Consider the following 21,151-nt stretch of genomic DNA (forward strand, 5'->3'; position numbering starts at 1 on the left):
CCCTGCCTATGGAACGCTTGTATTTGCATTGAAGCAAACTGATTTCCTCTGCTATATGAGAATAAAGCTGATGGGTTAGGTTATTCACTCTGGAGCTAATGTGGCCCACAATAAATCTACCAGAAGTAACATTTGAAAGTCATTCAGAGAGTTTAGGTGGGATACACAGACACACTGGTAAGAGTCTGAACTTTCTTGCCTGACAGTGGTAACCTGACATGGAATCCCCCATCACATGTCAGGGCTCATTAGGCACTTACTATAGTGCAGCTGTTTCAGAGAGGATTCTGCTCAGAAATCAACATGCACATCCACCTTGAAACTACATCATCTGCCCAGATTCAAAACGTTTGTTCCAAAGCTTTAGCTCACAATTTCACAAAGTGAAACTGATGATTTTTAGTGCAATTGAGCAAATGGACCAGTGGTGGAGCACAGTATTATTCAGTGACAATTTTCAGGAGACTCCTAGGTAGCTCACAGAATGTAGTAAAATGCATCCATAAAATATATTTCTCCTTATAAAATATGGGCCTGAACCTTCTTCATTTGAGTTCAATGATAATCTTCATTGTCTTCAGTGAGGGCAGAGCAGGTTCATTATGGTATTTTTACAGTAACATATACACTTGTGCAGGCGTGTGTGTGTGTATATATCATTAGGGTTATTATATTATATGACATATAGTTGTATTTTAAAGAATGATCATCACTTTGTCTAATATACTCTCTGCAGTCACTAAAGATTTCTGCATTTAGAAGCACCAGGGATATAAGGAAATCTGCTGCCTTGGTCTGGTCCCAGATTCATGGGCTGTATTAATAGATAGGATTAGTAAATAAGAACAGGTCAGAGGGCTGCAAAGCTCTTTCTTGTCTCTTGAGATTTCCCTGTTTAGTTTCAGTCTCAGTGCACCGCTTCCTAGAATGCAAGGAGCAGAAGTTTAAGAAAGCCAGAGACCATTTTCTTTTACTGGGCATTTGAGACTAACCGTGGGGGGGGGGAGAAAGGGCAAGTTCTGGGTCACGGGCTTTGCCTGAAAATGTCTCTCCAGTTTTCTCAACAGGCACCGTGGAGGAACAACAACATCACCTTTCTGAACAAAGAGCCTCCTGTCTCAGAACAAGGAGAGACTATTATAGGCTTCTACCTACTGGCTTTAGGTATGTACTGTACCTCTGAATGGCTTATGAAATGAAACTCCTTTTTAAGTTTGGACTAAAGTTCAAAGGGATTCCTATAGTGTTCATCCACAAAGGAACAAGGTGTCATAAACTGCAACTTTTTCTTCAGAAAGTTCTTTCAAAAAAAAAAAAAAAAGGAGCTAGTGGTTTTTTTATTAGTATTATATTTTATTTTAAATGCAAACATTTGTATTGGGGGGAAAAGGATATGATATTATAGTCCAAGCTATTCCTTTAACTAAGGTTCATTTAGGATGTGGATATGAACAAAATATCTTGTGCAGAAAAATATGACATTACCTTGTTTTCTCAAAATGTCTCAATGGCATTCAATTAGTGTTCTATGCTTCTATCTTCTGCTTACTGAAGTTTGTATTCAGATTGTTCAGCAAATAGTTCACCTTCTAAAACTAATACATTTAGTTAAATGAAATAGAATTCTACAATCATATTTTAAATTTGTTTGTAAAATTCTTCCATCTAATATTTTATATACATTTAGAGGAAACTTTCTTGATCTGAGTCTATTAAAGATTCCTTAAAGTACTAAATTATTACTCATTATCAGTAGTTACAATAATATGTGCATAAGTCTAAAAACTTGATATTCAGATTACATTGCAAGGCAGTTATTATACACTCATATTAAAAGTGTTTGAAAATGGAACCTCGTATTAACTCACTTTGTTCCTAAGACTTTTTTTTGATTAAGTACTGTATTGTAATTTACAGCAAACTCAGTGCAGGATGATGGTGAATTACCATATCTGTTGTTCTGTAGGCAGACTTTATGAAATGTCAAAGAATGTAGATGTACCAGTTGACAAAGAAAATAAAAATAGCCATTTATTATTCTGACTTCATATGAAACAATATCAAAAGGTAACTGTTTTCCAGAGAATAATTCACAATCACGTCTTAGCTTTATAGTGATTCTATCTAATCGATCTATCTATGTTTTTAAACGATAAAGAAATGAAACTGCATATAAAAGATGTTGCACATAATGAGAACTCCACAGCAATGTAGCTAGAAATAGTTCCTGAGTACAACCATTGAGAAACAGGCTTGTAAATTAAATAATCACGCTAAATAAACTTTTCTTTTTCTAAGCTTATCATGTATTCCCCCTGGTACCAGCAGCTGCAAACCACCACCTGATACTTGTAAAGGAAAACACACAGCCATGATGAAGAGGCTTGAAGGCCTTTCCTTCTGTCTATACGAGACTGGCATCTTTATCAACAAAAATAGCCGACATAATGTAGTTGGAGTAAAGAATAAGACAGTTCAGAAAAAAGTTGGAAAAAAAATAGCAGCCACTTTATTAGGAAGCAGAATAAAAATAATGTGGTCAAAAGGAAGTAGAGATGTTCTGATTTATCCCAGATCTATGTGCACAGGTGCAAACACATTCATGCAGCATCAGCAGCCTAGAAAGCACACAGCACAATCAACTACTGAATGAACCATACTAGAACACATTCTCAATTAGGGCTTGATCCTGTATTTATTGACGTCAATGACAAAACACACATTGACTTCAGTGGTTCAAGATCAGGTCTGAACTGATTAGCCTTGCTGAGAATGGGATTCTGTGATTACTTGGTACCTACCAGACTCCTCCCCAGCCCTTTGATGCTGCAGGTTTCTCTAAAGAAATAAAAATGATACAATGAAGAATAATAAAAAGAGTTTTCCCTTTCTTTTACAAATATTGTCTTTTGGGAAATGTCTCAGAATGCTTAGAGCTGGTTGACATATTGGGACAAATCGATCCTTGATGTAACTTCATTGTGAATCTGAAGTCTCTAGTACACTCTCAGTGTTAACTTCAGTAGTGAATACATTTTGATTTGTGTTATTGCTGGAAAAGCTAGTAATTTCCCAAGCAGACATCATTCCTACTGATCTGGTGGAACACCTCAAAGTCTTACAAATGATTAGCTAGTAGAGACGATTGACAATTTTCATTCAACATATTTTTAAATGAAAAATGCCTTTTTTGTTAAAACAGCTATTTCTGAGGTAAATGTCAATTTCTGACTATTTTTGGGGGGTGGGGGTGGAGATGAGGTATACATAAAGCAGAACATTTCAGTTTTTTGGCCACCGTGGTTTGTTTCTAGGGTTGCTGAGAACCAAAAACTGCTGGTTTTCAGTCAAAACCCAGAAATGTGTGAAGAAATTTTTTTGATGAAAATTTAAAAAAAAAATGTATTCTGGTACTCTTTATTCCTATAAAAAAATTATTTCCTGGCCAGTTCTACTAGCTAGCACCTCATCCATATGCATATTTAAAGCTTTTCACATTTCAGTGTACTTCTACTATATCTATTACAGGACCAATGAGTTTCTTTATGCTTATTTGAAATTAGACAGAGGCACGAATCAATACACTAGATCCAAACATTCCCAAGCTTTGGATTCAGATCTACACTTCATCTAACTTCTTGCTTTAAGGCCTAAACTCTACTCGTAAACAAGTTTCTCTATTGCTTTTTGCCCTGTACTCTTTTAAAATGTGGTCCTACTATGATAACGGACTCCTTACATATGGCAGCAAAGGTTTTCATGTTTGTTAGCTCTCAATTGCTCCACTGCAGGTACCCCATGTTTATAAGTAGAGATGTTTCATAATTGCCAGCCCTGTTCACTCTAGCTCAGGTATAATCACCAGTAAAACTTGTCCAACTGAGGTGTCTTAGAGGTGTAGTTCAAGTGCAACTGATATGTACAATTTTGCATTTGGAACTTAATTGTACATTCTGTTGACGATGTAACAACCAGGAGAGACTCTACCTCGCTTTCCCATAGCTGTATTGACTTTGTTCTGCAATGTTAACCACAATCTTTATGTCAGTAAAGTCAGAAGATACAACTAATCTACCCAGGAAGCAGGGCAGTGGTATAAGGAGGTGTTATATTTCACATTGTCACTTCTTGCTTATAAGGGCTTTCAAGGAGCAAAGCTTGCTCTGGAAGAAAGATATTTCAGTGTATATGTATTATACCCACGTGTCTGGCTTACAGCAGGCAGCCATAAAAGATCATATGCATTAGCAAGAACCCAGCGATGTTTATACAGAATAGCCTGCTAATATGGTGCCTGTGAAAGACAGTTGTTGCACTTTGGGAACTGCTAAAGAAGGTGCCCTACTCTCTTGAATCCTGAGATTTCAATGATGTTTATGGTTAGTTATCAATTTTTTTTACCACATACATATTTGAGAGACTTCAGCACTCCAAATACTGTACTTAGGGACTCGTTCTTACTTCCCAAGAGATATCACAATTAGAGCTGAATGAATTATTTTCAACTAACAGATTTTTTTTCGCAAAAAGTGCATTTTTTGGTACTCTGAATCTACATGCAAATTCAGGTAGAATTTGACAAATAGTTTTGGCTGAGGAAAAAAACTGATCTTTTTTCAAAAGAGTCTAAACTTGACTTTTGTTTCAAAATGACATTTCAAATTCAAATGTGGCTAATTTTTTCAAGAAAACAAAAAAAAAGGCTGAAAAACACCTTAAAAAGACGGAATCAAAATGAAAAATTTGAAAAAATATGTCAATCAAACAAAATCATTGATACAAATATTAAATAGCATAGAGCCAAGAACTGAGCCCTATGCGACCTCACTGGAAACATACCTGCTCAAAGATGATTCTCTGTTTACAGTTACATGTTGAGACCTATCAGTTAGCAAGTTTTTAATCCATTTAATGTGTGCCTTGTTAATTTTATATCATTCTAGTTTTTTAATCAAAATGTTGTATGGTACCAAATCAAACTCTGTATAGAAGTCTAAGTATATTAAATCAATACTACCTTTATCAACCATACTTGAAATCTCATCAAAAAAGGACAGGAGTACTTGTGGCACCTTAGAGACTAACAAATTTATTAGAGCATAAGCTTTCGTGGACTACAGCCCACTTCTTCGGATGCATATAGAATGGAACATATATTGAGGAGATATATATACACACATACAGAGAGCATAAACAGGTGGGAGTTGTCTTACAAACTCTGAGAGGCCAATTAATTAAGAGAAAGAAAACTTTTGAAGTGATAATCAAGCTAGCCCAGTACAGACAGTTTGATAAGAAGTGTGAGAATACTTACAAGGGGAGATAGATTCAATGTTTGTAATGGCTCAGCCATTCCCAGTCCTTATTCAAACCGGAGTTGATTGTGTCTAGTTTGCATATCAATTCTAGCTCAGCAGTCTCTCGTTGGAGTCTGTTTTTGAAGTTTTTCTGTTGTAATATAGCCACCCGCAGGTCTGTCACTGAATGACCAGACAGGTTAAAGTGTTCTCCCACTGGTTTTTGAGTATTTTGATTCCTGATGTCAGATTTGTGTCCATTAATTCTTTTGCGTAGAGACTGTCCGGTTTGGCCAATGTACATGGTAGAGGGGCATTGCTGGCACATGATGGCATATATCACATTGGTAGATGTGCAGGTGAACGAGCCCCTGATGGTATGGCTGATGTGATTAGGTCCTATGATGATGTCACTTGAATAGATATGTGGACAGAGTTGGCATCGGGGTTTGTTACAAGGATAGGTTCCTGGGTTAGTGGTTTTGTTCAGTGATGTGTGGTTGCTGGTGAGTATTTGCTTTAGGTTGGGGGGTTGTCTGTAAGCGAGGACAGGTCTGTCTCCCAAGATCTGTGAGAGTAAAGGATCATCTTTCAGGATAGGTTGTAGATCTCTGATGATGCGCTGGAGAGGTTTTAGTTGGGGGCTGAAGGTGACAGCTAGTGGTGTTCTGTTATTTTCTTTGTTGGGCCTGTCTTGTAGGAGGTGACTTCTGGGTACTCATCTGGCTCTGTCAATCTGTTTTTTCACTTCAGCAGGTGGGTATTGTAGTTTTAAGAATGCTTGATAGAGATCTTGTAGGTGCTTGTCTCTATCCGAGGGATTGGAGCAAATGCGGTTATATCTTAGAGCTTGGCTGTAGACAATGGATCGTGTGGTGTGTCCTGGATGGAAGCTGGAGGCATGTAGGTAAGTGTAGCGGTCAGTAGGTTTCCGGTATAGGGTGGTATTTATGTGACCATCGCTTATTAGCACAGTAGTGTCCATCAAAAAAGGGTGTCATGTTAGTTTGACAGGACCTATTTCCATAAACCCATGTTGATTTGCATGAATTACATTTTACCTTCCTTTAGTTCTTTATTAATCAAGTCCCATATCAGCTGCTCCATTATCATCCCTGGGATCAATGTCAGGTTGACAGGTCTATAATTTCCTGAGTCATTGTGTTTACCCTTTTAAAAAATTGACACAACATTAGCTTTCTTCCAATTTTCTGGAACTTCCCCAGTGCTCCAAAACTTATTGAAAATCAACATTTATGGTCCAGTGAGCTCCTTAGCCAGCTCTTTTAAAACTCTTGGATGTAAGCTATCTTAACCTGCTGATTTAAAAATGTCTAACTTTAGTAGCTCTGTTTAACATCCTCCTGAGAGACTGGCCATAGATTTCTCCTTATGTCACTTTGCTTCTCATATCAATTTTCTACAGTTCCTAACTTCTGATTTATATTGATTATTGGCAGATTCCTCTTTATTTTCTCGCTCTTAGCCAGTTTCTGATCTATTGCAGAGCTTTGCCCCTCACTCCAGGACTCCTCTGTTCTTTTAAGTAGCCTCTTGTGAGGGCATTTGTGAATGGCCCTTTGAAAGGTGAAATAAATTATGTCAACTGGTTCTCCTTTATCCACTATTTTATTGACACACCACATGGGAATACAAGTACCTCTTAGTAGTTCATATACCAGATGTTTCTTTCCAGGCTCTTTCCTTCAAATATGATCTATCCTGATACATATGCCATCTGCAAAGCAACTGGTGGGAATTCCCCCCAATGTCACTGATGGTGAAGCCTTGTTCTTCTTTTTCACTATATTGCATTTTGTCCTTTATTGAGCCATCATCTAAATTGTTTTGTAAACTAAACTATTTTTATTGGTTTATGTGTATTATAGTCAGTGACTTTAATAAGACACATCAGTGATGATACAGGGTTCAGTGTTGCGTGCTTAATGGCCTGGAAATGTATACATTTTTAATAGATCCTCGGTAGCGGGAATTCTTTGCTGTTATATGCAAAAAACACCAGATGGCGCTTGTTTCTGGAGTATTTTTATGAGGGTGCCACTGCTTGCCTTAGAATTTGATGTAATTAGAATAACTTCCCCTCAGTTTGTTGCTCTGTATATTAACACATTCAAATTGCAACAGAGGAACAGATCTCTTCCTCTCTCTCATTTAACTTATCTTTTAACTGAAAATTCTCCTCATTCGTTGTGCTACAGAGGTAGTTCTGTATATTCCCAGCAAATGAACTGTGTGCAAATGAAATTTACATATTAATAGATTTTAAGGAAAACCCACCCATCCTCTGCAGTACTTTGGCAGCCTTTTAGCATAATGACTTTATGAACCACTGTTCAGGAACCTCTGTTCTGTAACATTTAAACATTCTCTATCAATTTGTATGTATACTGAAGTAATTAGTTCCAAATCAAGGGCCAAATTCTACTCTTATTAAACTTGTGCAAATCCAAAGTAATTCCATTGACTCACTCCTGTCTTCAGCTGCCCAATGTTCTGGTGAATTCTGTGTTGTTGTAGAAGATACTTGTTAATTTTGCCCTTTATGGGTTGATGGCCCAAGCTGGTTAGCATTTTGGATTAAAGTAATGGGAAATCTTTTTTGCCTCATGAGTACCTTCCAAGTTAACTTGTCCTGACTATAAATTGTTCATGCCATTAGTGAGATTTCATAATTAACACTGCAGAGCTAGACAGCTTTCTACAAGCCTTAAGGAAGATAGTCTGTCCCCTCATGTCCTTAATGTATTGTTTCCCCACTTTGGGGGCGATTAGTGAGACTATTCAGGGATATTCTACAGCCCCTCTGCCCAAAAATTTCTTCAGAGCTCCATTTAGCATTAAGCCTCCTAATACACAGATGGTTCCCATCTGCAGGCTGAATCTAATGTTGCAGGGTTTGATAAATCCTCTTTTGGAATCTATGTAGGCAGTTTCTCAAGTTTTTAACCCTTAAGACTGTTTTGAACAGCAATTGTCTGTGCTAGCCAGGTTTCTGAGATGGCAGCCCTTGCTTTACAGAACCCATTTTATTTTCCATAAGGTCAATGACATTCCATGTAACTTGTGCCCATGTGCTTTGAACCTGACCCCAAGCCTACTGAAATCAATGGAAAGACTCCTGCTGACGTCCTATAGGCTTTGGATCAGGTCCTTTGGCTCAGACTTAAAACCATTGCACTGTTCAGTGTTGCAAAGTCTAAGACCCAGATGCTCAAAGGTATCTAGGCAGCTAGCTCCCATTGATTCCAATGAGAACTAGGTGCCTAAATATATTTGAGGAGCTGGGCCTAAGTGATTTGGGGCTTATCTACATGGGGACATCCAGGAAAGTTAATCTGAATTAACTAAAGGTGTGAATTTAAACCACATCAAACCTCAAGAGTTTCATTCAGAATTAAAGTGGCCTTAATTTGGTTTAATTTAATTTGCTTCCAAAGTGAATTAAACTAAACCAAATTAAGACACATTTAATTCTGATTAATAGCACCCACACAAGGATTTAATGTGGTTTAACTAATCTGCTTCAAATTGACACCTTTAATTAATTAGAAACTTTTCTCCATGTCCCCATGTAGACAAGTCCTTAAATTTTCAAAAATGGCTTGGCATTTAGGAGCCTAAGTCATATTGAAAGTCAATGGGACATACGCTCCTAAGTGTTCCTAAGTGAAAATGAGTCTTAGTCATCTAAGTCACTTAGGCCAGATTTTGAAAAGTATTTAGGCACCTGACTCACAGGAGATTGACACCTAAATACCTTTACAAATCTGGGATTTAGGCCTTGCAACACTGTGTGGAGCAATGCCTATATACCTTTAAAAATCATCGTCTCTGTGCACAAGTGCCTGACTGATTTTTCACCAGATTCATAATTCCCTTTCTACCTTATGCTCTTCTCTTCCAACAAGACTGATGGCTGCTAGACATCACCGTACCTTCAGTATCAGAGGGGATACACAATTCTATCTAAACAGAAAACAAGGCTTTCCAGTTTCTGAGGGCTTGTTCATTTATTTGAGGTTGAAAGATAGGACACAAGGCCTTCAAAATATTATCTTCAAATGGATTAAAATGTGCATTCCTGAACAGTATTCCAATCGGTATTCTTTGTCACAAGGATATCACAGACTGTTCCATGAGAAGCAATTCCATCTCGCCAGCTGAACAGGGCCGTGGTTCTCTAGAACTGACTGGCAAAGCTGTTGTGTGGTCGTCTGCACACATTTTTACAAGCCATTACCAGGCAAATGGATATGGCATGCCTCTACAGCTGTAGCGTTCGGCAGAATGGTTCTCGTCTCTGTACTGGGAATGCTTCATGGATCCCATCTAATTAGAGACTTAATTTTTCTTTACCTGTGTATGGTTGTTCTTCGGTGGACAAGTGCATTGTTGCTATTCAGTTTTATTACCAGTGTTATTCAGAAGAAGGAAATTAACAAGTGAAATATACCTGGGTACTCAAGGAGGCCTAGTACACAACACAGTGGAGTAAAAATGTTCGGGTTTATTTGTTTTTAATGAAATAACCTGCCATTGTACTGTCCTTCAACATATGGGCATCATGCATTTATATATCACGCTGTTTCCTGATTTTTTGTTGTTGTTTGTTTTTAATTTGACTTTTATGGAATTTAATTTATTTTTCAGGATGGATGTCTTGGTTTGGAAACAGCATTGTGATTTTTGTACTCTATAAGCAGAGAGCTGTCCTGCAGCCCACAGATTATCTTACATTTAATCTGGCTGTATCAGACGCAAGTGTGTCTGTGTTTGGTTATTCCCGAGGGATCATTGAAATCTTCAATGTCTTTAAAGATGATGGATTCCTCATCACATCGATATGGACATGCCAGGTAGGAATGCATTTATGTGGTGAATTATTTAATTAGACAAAATAAGTAGTGCTATTTCTGCACGCGTGCTGTATATAAATAACCAGTCAGGGTTATGAGAGTGAAAATTAGTGACGAATGACTCTCCAATGGATCATAGTTCTGGTTTGTTTCAGATAAGCATCCAAAAATGTGGGTCTTCCTCTAGATTAACCAGTCTTGACCAGTTCCCAGTGATCTTCTACCCCAAAAATCCCTTTACCCAATAAGCTCCTGAAACCACACTTAATGTGGTACTGCTCCTTAAAGGTCCATTGTTAATTGGTATGGCTTGTATTGGAGTAGTAATGCCTAGAGCCCTCAGCCAGGATCTGTGCCCTAGTTTATTAGGCACTGTTCACACAAGCAATGAAAAGGTGGTCCCTGCTCCATAGAGCCGGCAATCTAAGCATAGCCTTCTCCAGCATCTTCAGGGCATAATCAAGTGGGCTTGCATATTCCTACCCAGTGCCTTTTGTTGTTGGGAATATTTGTGAAGCCCCATGTTTACATTTTTAGTCTATTATCTTTTAACATCTTACAGTGCCAAGTTTATTGAGCAGGTTTGGTAGGAGCTGCTCCAGTTGCAACTTGATTTCCCAGATGTCTTTGTTCCCTTCCAGTCTGATGTTTTGCACGTGAGTTTGGTATAGAAAGAATCTTGTTAACTATGGCTGATGGTCTCTTTCTATTGGTAGCCATTGGTGTCCTGGTTGATTTTGTTACAAATATCAGCAGCCTTCGATACCATTGACCATGACGTTTTATTGACTCACCTCTGAGACTTTACTGGACTGGCTGGAATAGCTCTTTTACCGTGTTTATTGTTCTCTCAGAGGTGCCAAATAATGGTAACGAGTACCTGTCTTCTTCCCATAGGGTCCTCAAATACAAGTTTCCATTTGCTCAGGAAAATAGTGAAGCATTTTGTGTGATGGCAGCATTTTTGCTGATAGAAGGGACCTCCAGAGCTAAAAGCATGAGTCTCTACCGCTTGAGATAAAGAGCCAGGTTTTGCAGCTGAGGCCAGACTCTGATCCTCTGCAACAGAGGAGACACATAACGTACTGCAATATGTGAAGGACACTCAGATCTTCATGTGCTTTTCACTGACCCGAGATACTGAAGCCTCTTGTTTTCACAATGTCTAACAGAAGTACAAATGTAACTAGGAGCCTCTTGTTTTATGCTCAGTCCACATAAGATGGCTGCAGTGGTGAAGGTATACTGTCTGGGAGTCATTGCTGCTCTTGCATGTCCAGGTGACAGTCATGGCATTTAGTTTTTTTTTTTTTCATTTAGGTCTGGCCCAGGGGTTTTTGGCTCTTCCTCTGTCATGCCACAGTATTCCACACCCTTGTAACCTCTAACTACCAGAAGCTGGGAGTGGAAGATGGGGTTGATTATTCCATAATTGCCCTGTGCTGTACACTCCCCTGGAAGTTCTGGTATGGACCACTTCAGGAAACAGGATACCGGACAGGATACAGGAAGCCAGGGACAGTTTACAGGGATCATGGTCTGACCCACAATGGCCTTTCTTATGTTCTTAAAGCTGTATTACTGCAATATGCTTGACTTTGGGCTACCCTTGAAAAACAACTGGAAGCTTCAGCTTTGCACCACTTGAGTGGAGGAAGTTGCATTCTTCTAGGAAAGTCAGTAGGTTGTCTCCTCCACTATTTGGGAGACCAAGGATTCTAACGTTGTCTGCTCAGATTTAATTTTTAATAGTTCAGTTTTATTTAGCATCATTTCACTGCTATCAATAATGTTATAAAGTTCAGCCTACAGACTCTGCTTTTCTCCAGCTCTTGGAGGTCCTGGCCAAGTTACTCATTAAGGGCTGATCTACCCTAAAGGTGTAAGTTGACTTAAGTTATGCTACTTCAGTGTCTCTCCTGCCAACTTACCTTATGCTTCTCGGGTAGCTGGAGTACAGATGTTGATGGGAGAGCGCTCTGCCATCTACTTAGCGGGTCTTCACCAGACTCACTAAATCAACACTGCTACATCGATCGCAGCAGGGCCAATTTAGCCGTAAGTATACAAAAGCCCTAAGACTTTAAAGTTGGACACAATGCAACACAGGGCACCACTTGGTCAAATGGAGTCTAGAGCAAAAATTACTCATCTTGTGCCCTCATTTTGTTGTTTGATATTTACTAAGGCTCTTACCCAGTAAAGCACTAAACCAGATGCTTAACTTAAGCACATGAGTAGTTTTGTCAAAGTCAATTTGTATCTAGGGGTAAAGCCAATTCGATTAACACATTTTAAATCCAGAAGGGACTGTTATGACCTAGTCTAACCTCCTGCATAACACAGGCTATAGAATTTCAACAAGTATTTCCTGCACCATAACTTCTGGTTGAGCTACAGTGTATCTTTTAGAAAGACATCCAGTCTTGATTTAAAGATTTCTGGTAATAAGTCTGCCACATCCCTAGGTAAGTTGTTCCAGTGGTTAATTGCCCTCTCTGGAAACAATTTGTGCCTTATTTCTAGCCTGAATTTGTCTAACTTTAGCTTCCATTAGATCTTGTTATGCCTTGTTATGGCCTTGTCTGCTAGAATAAAGAGTACAATCAGAAACGTTCTTCCTGTGGAGGTACTGAGAAGACGGTGATCAAGTCACCTCCGAAACTTCTCTTGGATAAACAACATTGATTGAGGAAAAATTATGAACAATATTATGGTATTTGTTAATTCTGTATTTTGTTATGTGGTACTGAGGGAGTGATGAAGAAAAGTGCTGTGTGGCCGAACAGACAAACCATTAATGGCTAGATTCTGCCACACTTGCACATGGTGAGCAGTACTTTTTCTAACATAGTCCATTTTACAGATAAGTAAGCCAAGGCACCGACAGAGATGAAATGACTTGCCCAGGATCACACAGGGAGTCTGGGGCAAAGAGCTAAGACTCCTGACCTTCAGATTCATGATCCTAAGCCTTATTCACATCAGCATCCTTCCTCCCATTTAATTTTAAAGGGGGGAAGGTATAAATTCACATAATGTCTGGGGTGGGGGGAGAGTTTATGTGTAGGCTTTCTTGCTTACATCAGAATCTTTCAGTGATGAGTGTTAGTGTAAATGCTTTACAGATTTTTCTCCTAACCCTTAATCTAATACATTCTGCTTTACAAGATTCTGCTTAATATTACTGGGCCACATCGTACCCCTATGTGCAAACAACTCTGTAGGCCCGCTTTCTTGTGGGTTTTTTTCTGCATTCTCCCTTTAGAAGGGCTTGGCTTCACCGCCTCATCCCATGGAAGAAACCAGGAGTCTAGATCTGCATGGATCCTGGGTATCCTCCAGGGCCATAGTGCCATCCTCTGATGTCCCTGCACCTCTACATTGATCTTCAACCCCCTGCATCTCTGCCCTAGCACTCTGCAAACAGAGTATCATTGGAGTCATGCTGTTATGATTCCAATTGAAATGTGATTTACCAACCAGCAGCTGCCTCTATGACCCAGTCCCACTTCCCCCTGGTTCACCAGTGCAGATAAGGGCTTCTCAGGAAAAATTGAGCTAATACTGTCTTTGGCTGTTAACATTCTTCCTGCAGTGATTGTGTTTGTCTCAGCAGGATCACAGCCACCGCACCCTTTCCCCCCATCTAACTTGCAGATCCCTGAACTCCTGGACAGTAAAGCAGTCTAATAATTTTATCCATTGAAAAATGGCAATTCGTCAAAACCGAAAGTGTTCGTGTAAACCGAAAGTGTTGGGTTTGACAAATTTCCTGACTCAAAAAAATGCTGAGGACAAGTTTTTGAAAGTGTCAAAATGGCTCACGTCAACATTTTCAGAATGAAAAATTCCAGTTTTGTTTAGAAATTTAAGCTAAGAAGACTGAAACAAAAAGGTCCTGATTCGAGACAGGAAACATTTTTCAACTCTTGAAAATACTTGTGGGACAGGAAAATACTTGTGGGACAGCTCTAGTGGACTGTTTTGTGTAGGATTTGGGGGAAGTAAGGGAAAGCTGACACGGCAGATGCTGACTCCCCCACCTGTCTTTCCTCTGGGAAGAGGGAGATATGCATATGTAGGACTCTCTCCGTGAGAAGGTGTTTAGGGTACAATCTAGCTTATTGGTATTTTCATTTACATTTGTGAGAAGGATTATACTTAATATAAGTGTGCACTGTGAGACAAAAACAAAAGCCCCTTTTCTATGTCTCTTGCTTTGTCTTGTCAGTTTTGCTGCAGAGGAGAGGAGGGAGTGGTGACAACAGTCGAGAGAAGCCCATTTTTACAGCTGGCGCCTGTTCCTACCTTTCACACTAAGTTACGGCCTGTCAAGGAGGCATGCTTTGCTCCCTTCTCCACAGGAGAGTTAACTTACCATAAAACTACTGTTCTGATCTCAGCAAAATGTTCTTGTTCTCCTTCAAAATATGTGCCCATACATGTCAGTAGAAAGAGATTTTATCTAAAGGAAGCTAGTTGTTTTAGCAAAATTCCTCTATTTGCTTTCCCTGCATATTCACAGCTGTCATTCTTGGGTGTGTTTTAAGAGAAATTATAGGAGAACTCTTTCATTTACTTTATTTAATGCATGGCTAAGAAGTCACCAATAAAACAAAAAGTTACACTGAAGCTGAAAAATTCAGATCCAGAATTTAAAGCATTTCAAATGTGTTTGTTCAGAGGAAGGCTGGTGGTGGTGGTAGGAAATTAAAAGTGGACTCAGGAGATCTAGGTTCAATTCCCAGCTTTGTCACAGACTTCCTGAGCTTGGGCTTGGGCAAATCGCTGAGGCTGAAATCCTGGCCCCACTGAAGTCAGTGGCACTCACAGCCCAGTGGGAGGGAGGCACTAAGTTGGATTTAAGCCACCTTTACGTCCTGCTGGTCTGGACTGCTTGAGGGGGCTGGGAAAGACCCTGACATTGCTTGAACAGCCCTCGTCACCTGTCTATGCTATGGCAGCCTCCCTGGGCTGCACTATGGGCCACAGAGCAGCCTGGAATCTCTACAGTGTGTCATATTGCAACTCTGCCCCCAGCCACACCCTGGCACAACTCCTTCCATATGGCTTGTGAGAGGGTCCTCAGAAGGCAGCCGTTATAGCTATTTTCCACAGTGCCTGCACAGGGGAATCCTCCTCCGGCTGGAACCAGGGCTTATAGAGCCCCTTTATGTTGCTCTGGCATTTTTGCTGGGTGTAGTGGGGCTGGAGTTGTGGGGGGACAGGGCTGGCTCCAGGCACCAGCCGACCAAGCACGTGCTTGGGGCGGCACCTTGGGGCAGGGCGGTGCTCGATTATTTATTTATTTATTTATTTGGATTCGGCAGCGCTCGGAGGGGGGGCAGGGGCTTCGGGCGGTGTGGTGCTCGGAGGGAGGGCAGGGGCTTCAGGCGGCGTGGTGCTCGGGGGCGGGGCTTTGGGCGGCGTGGTGCTTGGGGGGCGGGGTCTTGGGGGCGGGATCTGGCGCGGTGCGGCACTCGGAGGGGGCGGGGCTTCAGGTGGCGCGGCGCTTGGAGGGGGCGGCGCTTCGGGTTGCGTGGTGCTGGGTGGGCAGGGATTTCGGCAGTGCTCATGGGGGGGGGGAAATACGGCGGGGCGACGCTCTTCTTTTTTGCCTGGGGCGGCAAAAAAGTTAAAGCCGGCCCTGGTGGGGGAGGATCTGATCCATGATCTCGTTGTGCCTGAGTTGCCTGTCTGTAAAGGGGAAGTAGTAGTACTTCTCTATCTCACAGGGGTATTGTTGAGGATAAATTCTTTAACGTTTGCGAGGTGCCCGGATGCTATGTTGGTGGAGTCAATGGAAGTAAGTAGATTTGGTTCTGCCTATTTTAAACAAGGAGCCATTTGTAAAATTTGGGTATCAAGCAAAGTTTTGAATTGTTTGGATCTGAGAATCTGGTTCAGACCCCTCTCTATTAACAACCAACCTGTTGCCTATTCTAAGGAAAGGAACACTCTAATTTACACAGTGTTGCAATGAATATGTCTGATAATTCTGTGTGTGAGCTCTGGAAGTTACAAGTTATTGTTTCACGTATATGAATGCAACATCCATTTTGTAATTAAGAATGTGTAGCTACTATATTTTACATTTAGTGATACCTACCTTAACCAGCCACAGGGGTAAGCCACTGCTTTCAGTTACAGATGTGTAAATCCAGAAGAACATTGCTGAAAAGTCATTGGAGTTATTCTGGATTTATGCTGGTGTAAATGAGAGAAGAATCTGGCCCAGCATGACTAAAATAACTCTTAAGGGCCAGATTTTGATCTTATTTATACTTGTATAAATCTGGAGTAATTCCATTTATACTTGAGTGGAGTTACTCTGGATTTACCCCAGTGCAACTAGTATATTCTCATGTTCACTAATTGTGATGTTAGTAAGTGTTATAAGGAATTTTTTATTTTAAAAAAAGGCAAAGGAAGTTAAAAGTAAAAATTCTGAACAAAAGTATTTCAGGTTACTCTCTATCAATTGAAACATCATTTTCCTCTTTATATATGGCAAAAATCTTAATAAATGATTCCAACATTTAAGCATAATTAAAGTTAAATGGAAAAATACAGTTAGGGCCTCCTTTCTGTTTCTCTTTTACAAAATGGCAGTTCTAACACAGAAGCAATTCAGCTCATAGTTCTTGTAAGGAGCGAGATATTTACAAATTATTGGATCAAATTCTGATCTGCTTTACATCATGTAAATCTAAAGCAATTCCACGGCCTGCACTGGAGTTACAACAGACTCAAACCCTAGTGTAACAAAAATCAGAATTTTCTTGGCAGGATGAGTAAACAAATGGCACTGTGTCAAAGTTTTACACAAACATGTGCTAGGTGAGAGATTGTGTAAATATTTCCTTGTAATAAGAGCACGTAAATAACTGAGCTAAACAGAATGTATCTCACACAAAAAGTTCTTTTTCCTATTTATCGAAGAGCTCAGTCAACTTTTAATTTAAAAGTGGAAAAGCAGAGACGTCTCTAAATAAAGTTCCTGATTATTCAAGAGGAACAGTTTGAGCAAGCTGTCACTTGTTAAGTGATAAGCAAGATGTATCAGATGACAGAAAGTATGCTTTTTTCTGTGGAGGTTTGTCTCTGTGTCAGTTTTAATGGGAATCTGGCTTCTAAGGACAAGCTCATACCCATGCTCATATTCCTATTCTTAAAATTGACAAAACAGAATGCAGTGAAAACAAGAAAACACATTTTAACGTATTTCATAATTTATGCCCCTAGCATGCCATTGATTTTTATACATGAACTACCATTAAAATCAGTGGAAGTTGTGTAAAAAAGACTAGTGGCACAATGTGTGTGATTTTAAAACTCATTTTAAAATATTGAGTACTTCATTACAATAATAATGTTCTTACTATTTAATGCCCAAACTTCATATGTATCTTATAATTCAAACAATATTGGAATGAGCTCTCTCACCCACACCTGCAAGCCTCAGGATTGAAATCATCTTCATTTGCACCCCTGGGGCCTGATCCAGCTTCCAATGAAATCACTGGAAAGACTTCAGGCCTTTGGGTCTTTACTATACATTTGGGAGAGGCAGGAAGCAACCTAGGGATATAACTTAGGGTGACCAGATGTCCCGATTTTATCGGGACTGTCCTGATATTTGCTTATTTGTCCCACGTCCCGACCTACTTTCGGTCGGGATGCGAATTTTCCCGATATTTTGCCTCCGCTCACAGACGGAGCGTCCCCAGCCCCGCCCCCTCCCTGCCCCATTGGATCACTCCCCATATCCCCGCCCTGGCCCTGCCTTTTCCCCAAGCACGCCACATTCCTCCTATTCCCCCCTCCCTCCCAGGTTTGCGCTGTTCAGCTGTATGGCAGCGCAAGTGCTGGAGGGAGGGGGGAGGTGGAGACGGAGCGGAGGCATGCTGGTGCGGGGGGCTTTGGAGGCCGTTTTTTGTTTTTTTTGTTTTTTTCCACTGGAGGGAGGGGGGAAGTGGAGACGGAGCGGAGGCATGCTGGTGCCCGCGTCCCGATATTTCACCTGTGTGATCTGGTCACCCTAATATAACTCCACATAGGTGCTTGTCGTCAACTGTCTTTATGATACACTGATTGGGAAATAAAATTAGGAAGAGAGAGAGAAATGGTTCCTAAATAATTATTTCTGGGATGAAGGGAAGGGCCATCAAGCATACACAAATAAATGGAAAGTTACTAAATAATGAATATAGAGGAAATGTCATCAGCATTACATACTCCAAAGAACTTCTCCAATGGCGGGGAGTACAGGAAGCACTGTGACAGCTGAACATCTACTAAATACTAAGACAAACAAACAACCCATGGCCTGGGCAGAGGAGAGCTGCTCAGTTTTCAGTCCCATTGTTCCAAGTAACTTTTACTCTTAATGTTTATAAACTGAGACTAGGGTGCCGTGGAAGATTATTGTTTGCTGGTCCCTGGCGCCATGGGTCTAGCTGCAGGTCTGTCTGTCTGCTGTTAGACTTGGTGCCACTAATTTTGCTTGGCTGTGCTCTTTGGCATATCGCCATCAGGTCACTGTCTGGCAGGTTAAACTGTGCCAGTCCTCATCTCACTGGCAGCCAGTCTTGATTACCACTGGCAGCCAGTCTTGAAACTGGCTGGGATCACTATTTGGGCTGTGTTGCACATATGCATACACTTATCTCATCAGGCATGGCCAAGCTCCATTTTCATGCACTTGGTCGCTTTCACTGAGCCAGTTTTCTGCCTCACTTTGGTCTTCCACCATGGTCTGCTTGACTACAATTTTTTCCTAGTTCTGAGTAGCCAGCTTTCACTATCAGACATGTTTAAGGAAACTTTCCTTTGCTAAGTCAGGTTGTCATTTCCCTTTTATCTCATGCACGCATCTCGTTTGATCTAATTGACTATTTTTCTTTCCTCTGCCCATGCCCTTCTTTGATCTCCATTGTAAGATGAAGATTTAGCCTTTACCAGATCTAGTTCTGTTCCTGGGGGAGAGAATGACAGAGAAATGAGATCTGCTCTCTTATTGTTACAGAACACTCTAGCCTTTTGAGCCTTTCCACACAAAAAGACTTGTCTCCAAGTAAAAAAAAAAGTATTTCTATCATTTGCATCTCTATTTGAAGGGGGAGAGGTTTCTCCATCAATTCTTCCCCCCCCCCCTGGAAGAAAGAGGCATCTCCACTCTCCTCTGAGATAGATTTTTTTCTCTTTGTGAGGGTTCATAGAGAATTTGGTGACTCTGATACCAGGGGATCAATTGACTCTGCCTCTTGTTCTACCTGTTTGAGCAGCAGTGGCTGACTTACATAAACATAAGAACGGCCGTACCGGATCAGACCAAAGGTCCATCTAGCCCAATATCCTGTCTACCGACAGTGGCCAATGCCAGGTGCCCCAGAGGGAGTGGACCTAACAGGCAATGATCAAGAGATCTCTCTCCTGCCATCCATCTCCATCCTCTGACAAACAGAGGCTAGAGACACCATTCCTTACCCATCCTGGCTAATAGCCATTAATGGACTTAACCTCCATGAATTTATCCAGTTCTCTTTTAAACACTGTTATAGTCCTAGCCTTCACAACATCCTCAGGTAAGGAGTTCCACAAGTTGACTGTGCGCTGCGTGAAGGAGAACTTCCTTGTATTTGTTTTAAACCTGCTGCCTATTAATTTCATTTGGTGACCCCTAGTTCTTGTATTATGGGAATAAGTAAATAATTTTTCCTTATCCACTTTCTCCACATCACTCATGATTTTATATACCTCTATCATATCCCCCCTTAGTCTTCTCTTTTCCAAGCTGAAGAGTCCTAGCCTCTTTAATCTCTCCTCATATGGGACCCGTTCCAAAACCCTAATCATTTTAGTTGCCCTTTTCTGAACCTTTTCTAGTGCCAGTATATCTTTTTTGAGATGAGACCACATCTGTACGCAGTATTCGAGATGTGGGCGTACCAGTGATTTATATAAGGGCAATAATATATTCTCAGTCTTATTCTCTATCTCCTTTTTAATGATCCCTAACATCCTGTTGGCTTTTTTGACCGCCTCTGCACGCTGCATGGACATCTTCAGAGAACTATCCACGATGACTCCAAGATCTTTTTCCTGACTTCTTGTAGCTAAATTAGCCCCCATCGTATTGTATGTATAATTGGGGTTATTTTTTCCAATGTGCATTACTTTACATTTATCCACATTAAATTTCATTTGCCATTTTGTGGCCCAATCACTTAGTTTTATGAGATCTTTTTGAAGTTCGTCACAGTCTGCTTTGGTCTTAACTATCTTGAGCAGTTTAGTATCATCTGCAAACTTTGCCACCTCACTGTTTACCCCTTTCTCCAGATCATTTATAAATAAGTTGAATAGGATTGGTCCGAGGACTGACCCTTGTGGAACACCACTAGTTACCCCTCTCCATTCTGAGAATTTACCATTAATTCCTACCCTTTGTTCCTGGTCTTTTAACCAGTTCTCAATCCATGAAAGGACCTTCCCTTTTATCCCATGACAGCTTAATTTACGTAAGAGCCTTTGGTGAGGGATCTTGTCAAAGGCTTTCTGGAAATTTAAGTACACGATGTCCACTGGAGCCCCCTTGTCCACATGTTTGTTGACCCCTTCAAAGAACTCTAATAGATTAGTAAGACATGATTTCCCTTTACAGAAACCATGTTGACTATTGCTCAACGGTTTGTTTTTCTATGTGCCTGACAATTTTATTCTTAACTATTGTTTCGACTAATTTGCCCGGTACCGATGTTAGACTTACCGGTCTGTAATTTCCGGGATCATCTCTAGAGCCCTTTTTAAATATTGGCATTACATTAGCTAACTTCCAGTCATTGGGTACAGAAGCCAATTTAAAGGACTGGTTACAAACCTTAGTTAATAGTTCCGCAACTTCACATTTGAGTTCTTTCAAAACTCTTGGGTGAATGCCATCTGGTCCCAGTGACTTGTTAATGTTAAATT

The 21,151-nt window shown here is 40.4% G+C and overlaps 1 protein-coding gene across 1 annotated transcript in view; it reads left to right on the plus strand.

Annotated features, from left to right (window-relative positions):
• Window positions 1-819: 819 nt before the first annotated feature.
• The window catches only part of LOC101936907 (opsin-5-like), a 48,870-nt gene continuing 28,538 nt past the window's right edge, over window positions 820-21,151 (plus strand). The window contains exons 1-2 of the mRNA XM_005296341.4: window positions 820-1,164; window positions 9,969-10,174. Of these exons, the coding sequence (XP_005296398.1) occupies window positions 1,044-1,164; window positions 9,969-10,174 (327 nt within the window). The 5' untranslated portion in view covers window positions 820-1,043. The remainder of the gene's footprint in view (window positions 1,165-9,968; window positions 10,175-21,151) is intronic.

Source organism: Chrysemys picta, chromosome 3 (assembly GCF_011386835.1).
Source record: "Chrysemys picta bellii isolate R12L10 chromosome 3, ASM1138683v2, whole genome shotgun sequence".
In the NCBI taxonomy this organism is placed as follows: domain Eukaryota; kingdom Metazoa; phylum Chordata; order Testudines; family Emydidae; genus Chrysemys; species Chrysemys picta.